Raw genomic sequence first — 11,319 nt, forward strand, 5'->3', positions numbered from 1 at the left:
CTGCATAGAAGAATGGGAGAAATTCCCCAAATACAGGTGTGCCAAGCTTACAGCATCATACCCAAGACTCACAGCTGTAATCCCTGCCAAGGTGCTTCAACAAAGTACTGAGTAAAGAGTCTGAATACTTGTAAAATTTGATATTTCTGCTTTTATTTTTCATACATTTTCAAAAATTTATAAAAACTTGTTTTTGCTTTGTCCTTATGGGGTATTGTGTGTAGATTGATGAGGGGGAAAAACAATTCAATACATTTTATATTAAGGCTGTAACATAACAAAATGATGAAAAATTGAAGGGGTCTGAATACTTTCCAAATGCACTGTATATGTTCAGATGGATATTACGCCACTATGCAAATTGCCAAGGCTAATGGTGTTTGTATTTAGGCAGGATGTATTCAAGGAAATTAATGAAATTAGACTTTTCAAGGTTAACTACTAGGCATCAACCCATTTGTGACTATATCACACATTCATGATGAGGCCACAACTCCCAGTAGCAGAGTAATAGGAAAAGCAAAGATTGGTGTTAAAAACATTATTTATTTTTTTACTGCACTTCCATAGATGGGAAAACCCACCTGACTGGCCTAACCTGTTTTCCACAGAGCCCCAGCAGCAGCACTTCAGTTGAACAGAGTTAATCTGGTTCATGCCCCTTAAATAAAGCATGTCATGAGAAAAAAATATAAGTGCTGATATAGCTGTTAAAAGAGCTCAGAGGCCTGGATTGAGAAGGTAAATAGAGTGTGGTGACTTTAGAGAACTCAACAGTATGTCAGAGAAAAATTGATGGAAGCTAGGGGATTTGCTGGCTGTATTATCTTACTCAGCAGCATGACCACAAAACAACATGATGGAAAATACTTCCCTGATATGACACGTCCATCCACATTACTTCCCTGGAAAATGACAACCTACAGCATTTCATAGAAGAGGAGCAAGCCTGCCATCTATGGGAAGGTCATAAACATTTCTGCCTATAGATAACCACAACATTCCCCTAGTCCTCAGAACAGTCACACCATCTACCATTATATTTCAAATGCTTTATTCTTCCTGTAGATTTACTTCAAAAAGCATCATTGATCACAGTTAACTGCCACACACTGTCACATAGTTAAATGTTACTGTACAGCAACAGTAGTCATTAATGTTAGAACAACATTAATTCCACATCAAAAACACATACACATTGCACCCTACTGCACATGACAGAATGGTAGGGTAACATAGACACGTATACTTTGGCAGGAGACCAGCAGTCAATGCATCTGCTGCACTTGGTAACAGAGATCATGGTCACATTCTTCATGTGTTTGTCAAATCCGCATTGTAAACACAGTCATATCAAAGCAGTTCAGAAACATACTTCGGTCACACTAAACAAACCAGGAACTATAGGAAAGGAGAGATTATGGCACATCCTCAGTGGTCAGGGTACCTTTGTGAAACGGAGTATTCCACAATAGTCATTATATATCAGAGTAACAATGATGCAGTTGGATATGTAGCACTGCACATGTGTATAAAACAGATGTAAACAACATATGGCTCTCATGTTTGGATATTATACCATCAGCATATCTGATGAACTCACAAACTCTTTGGCTTTGATCATGAGAGGGGGTGTTTCTACTCCAAATCTGTTTTTATGATATAATAAAATATAGTAAATACAATTTCTTATCTACCCAGTGTTAACGTTGCATAAATAGGCTGGTATCCTCAATTGGGTCTGTAAACAACATGATGCGACCCCATTTTTGTAACAATGATTTCTCTGAAAAACACACAAAGGCAACGATCCCAGCAGAGGAGAAAGGGAGAGGTCCACACCAACACAATGCAAACACTAACAACATACATAAGTAGCAATATCACATCAGGCGCCATAACATCAAAATAACAAATGAAGAATATATTAATGAGTCCAAGCAGTGTTAGAAAACAAACGGGATTGCACAAAACGTGTTAATTAAAATGGTTACTATTAAATTACTTTGGCAACCTCGGAAATGTAAAACGTCTCTAGACAGAAACGTAGTTAGTGTGAGCGAAGATCTAAAGAAGTATTTCGGTGTTATTTGTCATATAAAAAATTTGAAGAGTGTGTGTGTGTGTAAAAACGGTGTCCCAGATGGCATCCCTGTGAAGTTCCCTTTAAAAAACTATGACAAACAACCTTTGTAGTCAGCAAAGCTGTGCTCTCCTGGAAAATTTGGCATTATGGTAATGAAGGCAGAGTTTACTCTCCAGAGTTTTCATTGGCCCGCGAAGTGAGTGAACTACAGTCGAGCGAGGACAGCTTTCTGAGTGGGAAGTTTGCCTCCTGAAGAGAGTAAAAACAAAATCAACCATCAGGACTCACACACTTGTGTTGTGTAATGGAAAATCCACTATAGGCTAGCTGTCATGCATGTGTCAGTGCCACATCATCCAAAGTGGGTCATGACAACTGCTGTAACAAAAAGTGTAAGTAGGCCAGCCCTCAGTACCTGATGCAGCCATTTGAAATGAAACAGCACTACACAAGCCTGTGTGACTCAAATAGAATTAAATATACAATCATCTTATATAACTTTGTGTCAACCCATCTCTATACAGATCTTCTGCTATAGCAACAAGAGAGACTTGGGCTGATCTGAGTCTGATTGATATGACTGATCATTCTACTCTTACCCAGTATATTGTCTATAGAGTTCACAGCCATCTTGTTCACTATGAGAGTGACTTGATCAGCTCTGAAATTAAAGAACAAAGTATTCACAGTCAGAACAAACATTCCCACAGCAAAATGGAACTTCACAACCCAGATATAGGAGTAGTTGAACTGGACTTACACTTTGACCTTTGTTACAGCATCCATACGCAGCAAAGCGGCAAGAGCATTCTTCTGCATGTCTGACGATAGCACCTCATAGCACCTCAGGTTTCCTGTGAAAACACACAACACAGAATGCTCACTTCTGAGAGTTGGCAGTAGCATCTAAAGCCACAAGATGGCAATTTTCATTGTGTCATATAAACCAAGAGCAAGGGTGTAGACATGAAGCTGCCCACTGGGCACACACTGGTTGAATCAACGTCGTTTCCACGGCATTTCAATGAAATTACATTGAACCAATGTGGAATAGACAGATGTCCAGCTAAACCTACCCGCTGGGCACAGACGTGGACATAAAGCTATGGTTATGGCTAGGGTTAGTGGATAGTAAGTTAAAATGTTGTTGACAGACAGCTGAACATCTACAAACCATGGGACTATCCAAATAAATGTATACTGTTCCACTTGGCTATAAACTAAAGTTGTTATGCTGCTGACTGAACCCAGACCACACTCAAAACATTTCAGAGAGTGAAGTGAAGGCACCTGCTAGGATGAGTTTGACAGCGAAGCTGCGGACAGCAGGGATGTACTGCTTCTCTGTCAGGCCCTCACTGGCCTCCTCACAGAGGTACCGACACACCACCTAGAAGAGCCACACACAAGAATTCAACACCAGTCAACTCACACACAGCCACTGAAGACCACGGAGTGGCACTATCCAAAGAAATGTGCAATGCTGATTTGTGGACACCCATCATGTAACACCCTAACGTGACAGTGCTCTGGTTATAGAGCTCCCTCTACTGGACACCGGTCATGAAAATTCATATTTCACTGAGGATTCTCCTGCAAGACAGTTGCCACTGTAAAATGAATTGACAACTTTTGGGAACTCCAATGTACACAATACTGCTAAATCATCAGGCCACTATAAAAGGCTCTTGAGCTCTTTGAGTAAAATGTAAGAAAAGTGTTTTAAGTTATGAGAAAGTAATAAAGCTATTATAAAGCCATCAGGAAGTATCATGCTCAGATAAAAGGTTTACATTAGTGCTAGACTGAGGGCCAGTGTACCTGGTAGCCTTGTAGGAATGGTTCCAGCAGGCCATGGAAGAAGGAGAGGGTGGGCTGACCTATGTCTGTCATCACTATGTCCTGCTGCGGCATCTGAACAGCACCAGTCTTCACCAGCAGGTAACACGCCTCCTCAAAGTCCTGTATGGATATTCACCATAGGAATAAGTGCATACTAAGAGCTTATTACGATTTTAAATCGCTTAAAATTATTTGTCACTGTGCATGTAAGTATTACCTGGACAGTGTCCCCAGGACAGAGGATGAAGTCATTGGAGAACATGTCCCAAAGGAAGCTGAAGCAGTTGTACACGTCATCTGAAAGATGCAGCCTTTGTTTAAATAAGTGGAAAAACACACATTCAAAAACCTCAGCCATGTATACTAGCTAGCACCCTATTGGGACGACATAAAAGCAGATATATTGAGTGGAAACTTAAACTGGGGCTATATACTATATTTCAAACCTAATAAATTTGTTCTAATAAGCATCTTTGAGTCCATGAAGCACTATATAAAACCCATGAATGTACTACTAATATTAAATGAGATCAGAGAGTTGGCCTACTGCCAGGCCACTCACTCTTCTTAGAGGAGGCTGCCGTGTGCATGGCCACAGCCAGCATGGCGGGCCGGAGGAACACGTGAAGGACCTGGTTCCTGTAGGAGGCACAGGAGAGCACGCTGACGGCTCTGTTAAAGAGAGCCTCCTCTGGGGTCACCGGGCCCAGGGGCTCCCCTACCACCAGACTAACCCGGCCCCCTGAGACACACGCCAAGCCCCTGTGGAGAGCCAGGCTGGACGACACCACCTTCGCTGTGGGAGCATGGTCTGGATGAGCGAGAGAAAAGAGACAGAAACAAAGAGTGAGACAGAGAAAAGAGAAGAAAGTAACAAGGTGACGAGGCCCAGCAGTGAGTTCTGTCTAGACGGCACACGCAGGGTGTCTGAGACGATCCTTCAGATCCTGTCACAACATCAGTGACTCATTAAGGATGGCAGGGAAATCCCCAGAGCAGTGACAAGGGACTGATGTCTGAGGCCTGGAAGGGCCATGAGAGCATCATCTGGGTGTGGTTAGCAAGCCCAGAAGTTCACACAGAGCTAATTATAAAGCTAGATCAGTCGCTCATACTCAAACATGTATTCTTCTGACATCAAAGGGAACTGGATATCAAACATCATATCGCATCAGGAGCAGTGGGTCTGATAAATAATATAGGGCCAGTCAAAGTCAGTGAGTGAACAGATTCTGCACTTTTAGGTAGAGAATGTTTTTAGGGCTCATGAAACACTTTTGTCCAAGAAAGACCTTGGCGAGGAAATTACATTTTTTTTTTTTCACTGGGTCAATTCCAATACGATCATACCGCAATCAACCCCCGATTACATGTGTGGGGCAGTAAATAAAACAATTTAAAAAATAGAATAACTTTGCCTTTGATTAAATTCTAATGCAATATGTATGACATTCACTTGTTGCCTGGAGGTGAACCAAATGTGCTGCATTTATATTTGGCCAGCAACATACCACTGTGCATCCCACTGCTGGCTTGCCTTTGAAGCCAAGCAGGATCGGTCCCTGGATGGGATATCAGATGCTGCTGGAAGTGGTGTTGGAGGGCCAATAGGATTTTTGGAGGGGGGTTGTTTTTTATGTAAACTTTATTTAACTAGGCAAATCAGTTAAGAATAAATTCTTATTTACAATGACGGCCTAGGAACAGTGAGTTAACTGCCTTGTTCATGGGCAGAACGACAGATGGTAACCTTGTCAGCTCGGGGATTTGATCCTGCAACCTTTCGGTTACTGGCCAAACACTCTAACCACTAGGCTACCTGCCACCCCTACAAGAAACACTAGGAAGCACTCTTTCCTCTGGGCAAAAAAAAAAAACTCAGCAAAAAAATAAACATCCTCTCACTGTCAAGTGCGTTTATTTTCAGCAAACGTAACATGTGTAAATATTTGTATGAACATAACAAGATTCAACAACTGAAACAAACTGAACAAGTTCCACAGACATGTGACTAATAGAAATGGAATAATGTGTCCCTGAACAAAGGAGGGGTCAAAATCAAAAGTAACAGTCAGTATCTGGTGTGGCCACCAGCTGCATTAAGTACTGCAGTGCATCTCCTCCACGTGGATTGCACCAGATTTACCAGTTCTTGATGTGAGATGTTAACCCACTCTTCCACCAAGGCACCTGCAAGTTCCCGGACATTTCTGGGGGGGAATGGCCCTAGCCCTCACCCTCCGATCCAACAGGTCCCAGACGTGCTCAATGGGATTGAGATGCGGGCTCTTCGCTGCCATGGCAGAACACTGACATTCCTGTCTTGCAGGAAATCACTCACAGAACGAGCAGTATGGCTGGTGGCATTGTCATGCTGGAGGGTCATGTCAGGATGAGCCTGCGGGAAGGGTACCACATGAGGGAGGAGGATGTCTTCCCTGTAACGCACAGCGTTGAGATTGCCTGTAATGACAACAAGCTCAGTCCGATGATGCTGTGACACACCGCCCCTGACCATGACGGACCCGCCACCACCTCCAAATTGATCCTGCTCCAGAGTACAGGCCTCGGTGTAACGCTCATTCCTTTGACGATAAATGCAAATCAGACGATCACCCCTGGTGAGACAAAACCGCAAATCGTCAGTGAAGAGCACTTTTTGCCAGTCCGGTCTAGTCCAGCGACGGTGGGTTAGTGCCCATGATGTCTGATGAGGACCTGCCTTACAACAGGCCTACAACCCTCAGTCCAGCCTCTCTCAGCCTATTGCGGACAGTCTGAGCAATGATGGAGGGATTATGCGTTCCTGGTGTAACTCAGGCAGTTGTTGTTGCCATCCTGTACCTGTCCCGCAGGTGTGATGTTCGGATGTACCGATCCTGTGCAGGTGTTGTTACACGTGGTCTGCCACTGCGAGGACGATCAGCTGTCCGTCCTGTCTCCCTGTAGCGCTGTCTTAGGCATGTCACAGTATGGACATTGCAATTATTGCCCTGGCCACATCTGCAGTCCTCATGCCTCCTTGCAGCATGCCTAAGGCACATTCACGCAGATGAGCAGGGACCCTGGGCATCTTTCTTTTGGTGTTTTTCAGAGTCAGTAGAAAGGCCTCTTTAGTGTCCTAAGTTTTCATAACTGTGACCTTAATTGCCTACCGTCTGTAAGCTGTTAGTGTCTTAACGACCGTTTCTCATGTGCATGTTCATTCATTGTTTATGGTTCATTGAGCAAGCATGGGAAACAGTGTTTAAACCCTTTACAATGTAGATCTGTGATGTTATTTGGATTTTTACAAATTATCTTTGAAAGACAGGGTCCTGAAAAAGGGACATTTCTTTTTTTGCTGAGTTTATATATCCAATGCCCCAGGACAGTGATTGGGGACATTGCCCGGTGTAAGGTGCTGTTAAATGGGTCTCGTGAGTAGCGGTGTTAACCCCGGAGTCCTGGCTATATTCCCAATCTGGCCACTTAATCATCGCCAGCTTCCAATTGGCTCATTCTTCTCCCCTGTAACTATTCCCCAGGTCGTTGCTGTAAATGAGAATGTGTTCTCAGTCAATTTACCTGGTAAAATAAGGTTTAAATAAACAAATATTTAGGCCAAGTTGTGCTGAGGCTACAAAAAAACACTAAGCAACAGCATCAAAGAGCTTACTGTATCATTTGAGGTCAACAGGAGAGTTAAAGCACAATCAATGGTGTGTTAAAGTTAAAAGTAAGAGTTACACTGGGATCAATGTGCATTGCCTATGCCTGGTGTGGATCCTACCAGGCCAGTCCAGGAAGGCAGCATAAGACAGGGCTAGGCCTCGGAGCCAGACGGTCTGCTCTGTCAGCACAGACAGTTCCAGGCCCTCCAGGTTCTGCAGGAGGAGGGAGGCCATCAGGACCCAGGGCTTCAGCACCATGTTGTCCTCCTGCAGACGCACTATCCTGTAGGCAGTGTCATTCACAAATGACTGGGTCTCCTCCATGGGCTTCCTAGGGATGTGTCTGTAACAGGATAAGACTCCAGTGATTACTGAAGAACATGACTAACCATCTCAAATTAAAACAGGGTCTCAACTGAATTGTATTCATTTTTTAATCTCAGGAAAAAAAAGCCATTGAAGTATTAGCTAGTGGGGAGAGTTATGAGTCAGGGATTAACATTGAAGTCTGAAAGGCACTTGCCCATCAGGCATGTCAGGAATATTTTTGGGTTGCCTGAAGATCACGTGGTCAAAAAAGTAAATTTGCTATTTACATGTAAAAGTGCCATATATGGCCTGCCTTTCACCTACACATCAAAAAGAGCAGTACTGGAGTTCTTTGTACTTTTGTTGTTATAAAAAAAAAATACTATTATTATTATTCTTTTTTTTTTTTATCAGAGCAGTCTCAACATGTCCGACTGCCTGAAATTACACAAATTTAATGTTTTTAACATAACAATGGGGACGAACCAGAAATATATGTTTTAGTGGAATTCTTTGCAGTTTGGTTGTTTTTTTAACACCTACCCAATGGGGCAACATAAAAGTAGGCTCAATTTATTCCCCAGGGATTAAGGCAACACTTAATGTCAATCCGTGTGAGCTATTGTAAGTTATGAGTGTAAGGTTTACCATAAATAGACAGCACAGTGTACCTTGGGAAAAGGTTGTACTTAGAGCGGTTGACCTTGCCCTGGGCCAGACTCCGTACTGACACTGGTTGGCCAAAGTACACATGAATGCTGCCATAGTCTTCACTGAGGATTCTCCTGGCTTTCAACAGTCCCTGAAAGGCAAAATTGCAGCCTATGTTTGAGTGTCAATATGCAATTGCCTGGCATTGTGCTGTGTAAACACAGGTGCAGGATATCAACTAAGTGAGGTGAGATATCAATGTACGCAGGAAGTAAGTTAATTTCAATCAATACTGAAAAACCGATGAAATCAAGTGAATGTCTACTTTCTCCAGACAACACCTCTCTTGGTTGTAAATCTATTTCCATCAGTACAGTACAGGGCTAGGCACATAGTAGAGACTCACAGAGGTGGACTCCTTAGGCTTGGGCACTCCCAGGAGCTCCCTGGCATAGAGAGATTCCTCTAGTATCCTCTCATAACTGATGCTGACAGGCACTAGGTTGACATCAAACACTTCTCCTTTGAAGAATGGTTCAATCACGATATTCAGTAGCCCTGAAATGATGAGAGCCATGGTCCAAAATGATTACAGTGGATTGGTTTCTCATACATCTACAGACAAGAGCATTGTATTGTTTTGAAATAATGCCACTGCAAAAAATGACATTTATTGGGGTCAATTCTGGCACCTCTCCCTGGGTGTATAACAGAAAATCTGGCAATGGCAGCAGAAAAGCTATTTCCTGTCACCTAGAGTTTTTTGCTGAAAGAAGAAAATGTCATAAAACAAAACACTTAAATGCTACATACTGCACAACAAATGCAGAGCTCAGCAATAAGCTCAATCAAAAGCAAGGAGCCAAGTCAGATATATGAATATAAGGATTTTGGTCAAGTCTCCAATCAAAACAACATGGATGTTTATTTACCTAATTTAGGGGTGAGGGACTTGCATGTTCGGCTTCTTGTACCCTCTAAGAAGAACTCAATAGGTGCAAATCCATTCTAAAAAACAAATTCAGAGATAGACAGACATACAAATTTAACACTCAGCACTTGCTCTGTTACAGCAACAAAGCACAATAAAAGGACAGCGGAACAGAACAGTAGGTCATTGTGCATACCCTCAGCATGGTCTTCACATACTCTGAGAACACAGCCCAGTACAGCTTGTCACCTCCAAACGAGCGCCGGATAAAGAACGCTCCTGACATCCGGAGCATCTCACCAACAAATTTCATCCCCATGAAATCTAGATCACACAATAATATCCTCAATACTACGGCGAGCAACAACAACATAAAACGGCCAAACAAAAGATAAAAGAACAAAGGAGAGTGTTTTTACACAGAGTGAACATTAAGGTGTTCAGAGAGACATTGGAGCAGATGCTTACCCATGCCTGCAGCGATGACAGGCAGGGCGAGGTCATAGGTGTATAGGATGTAGGACATCAACAGAAAGTCCATGTAACTACGGTGACTCGGGAGCAGCACCACCGGATGCTCCTGGATGGCCTGTTGGAGCTGGAGAAATTAAGAATGTGTGGATATGAATTAACTTTGTTAATAGGACAAATAGTTAATATCCCATATGTCCCATGCTCCTTAATCTACTACTTTGCATTACATTTCCAACATAACTCAGAATCAGAATGCTATTTGATGAGGAAGTGAGCTACCGTTTTTTATTGTCAGACTCAGGACACTCACTCTCTGGATGCCCTCCTCGTTGACACAGACATGTTGGAAGAGGGTTTTGAAGGCCTTGGTAAGGGCGAAGGCAAAGAAGCGGACGGTGCTGATCTGGAGCCGATGGGCCATCTCCTCCAGAATGACAGAGGCCTCTTCTTGGATGATGTCAGGGGCCTTGCCAGACTCTTGTGACACCTGGGCATGATCATCAACCAGAAGGCAGGGGTTATAAATAATACATGTATTGCCATATCCCCAAAGACAGTTTCAGAGTATGTTGTCAATACATTCGTCATTGGTAGTCAAACCAGTTTAAACACTGAAGGGATGGAATTAACCCGTTAGGTGACAAAGTCAAGGATAACTCTGCATGCATGCAAAGCAATGTCAGTTACATTCATGCACACATTGTATCAACACATTTTGTAATCTACATGTAGCCTAAAATTGTGGATCAGAGGGGTTGCATGTCACTGTGGTGTGAGGCACAATAGAAGAGCTGAGATGTAACACTTGACAACCTATAACAACCAATGACAAACTTTGCACATGCGGGCTATGGCACTGATTACCTACTTTATTAATGACATAGTGTAGCTGATCAGATTGGAGAACGATAATCTTGAGCATGTTTGCTTTGCAGGGAGTGACTCCCTTGTAAAGAACCGGTGCATAGCACCTCAACGCGTACTTCAAGTCGCTGGATTTCCTCCTCTCTTCTAAAATGTCTTCAAAGCCATCTCTCTTTAGCATGGGGTCCCTTTGCTGTAACGTTACAAACACAAGAATGTTAAGACAGCTGGCACAAACAGTTGACATTTAGCTCAAGTGTCAAACATGTTGGTGGGTGGGGCAAGCTAGCAATGTATAGCCTACGTACCGAATAAAGAGTTTTTGATGCCATTCCTTAGCAGGTATTATAAAAACATAGATGCTGCTTTGGCTGAAGAATCGTCGACAGAGATTTAAGCTAGATATATATGTTTGACTCGCTGGATAATTGCCTGCTATGAATGGCTACTTCCTTGTTTGTACATTAAACTACGGTGGCCAAGAAACGACATCCTGATCCTGTTGCTTT

General features: G+C 42.9%; 1 protein-coding gene across 1 annotated transcript; it reads right to left on the minus strand.

The window, feature by feature from the left end:
• Positions 1–526: 526 nt before the first annotated feature.
• Positions 527–11,281, minus strand: gnpat (glyceronephosphate O-acyltransferase). The gene is made up of 16 exons (XM_055872751.1): positions 11,119–11,281; positions 10,815–11,003; positions 10,257–10,433; positions 9,941–10,070; positions 9,669–9,796; positions 9,474–9,549; positions 8,948–9,099; positions 8,562–8,692; positions 7,701–7,924; positions 4,491–4,739; positions 4,146–4,225; positions 3,908–4,048; positions 3,377–3,476; positions 2,847–2,940; positions 2,686–2,747; positions 527–2,335 (listed from the first exon to the last, which is right to left on the minus strand). The coding sequence occupies exons 1-16, from the start codon at positions 11,140–11,142 to the stop codon at positions 2,292–2,294; spliced, it is 2,001 nt and encodes a 666-aa protein (XP_055728726.1). The 5' UTR covers positions 11,143–11,281; the 3' UTR covers positions 527–2,291.
• Positions 11,282–11,319: the final 38 nt, after the last annotated feature.

Source organism: Salvelinus fontinalis, chromosome 20, assembly GCF_029448725.1.
Source record: "Salvelinus fontinalis isolate EN_2023a chromosome 20, ASM2944872v1, whole genome shotgun sequence".
Classification (NCBI taxonomy): domain Eukaryota; kingdom Metazoa; phylum Chordata; class Actinopteri; order Salmoniformes; family Salmonidae; genus Salvelinus; species Salvelinus fontinalis.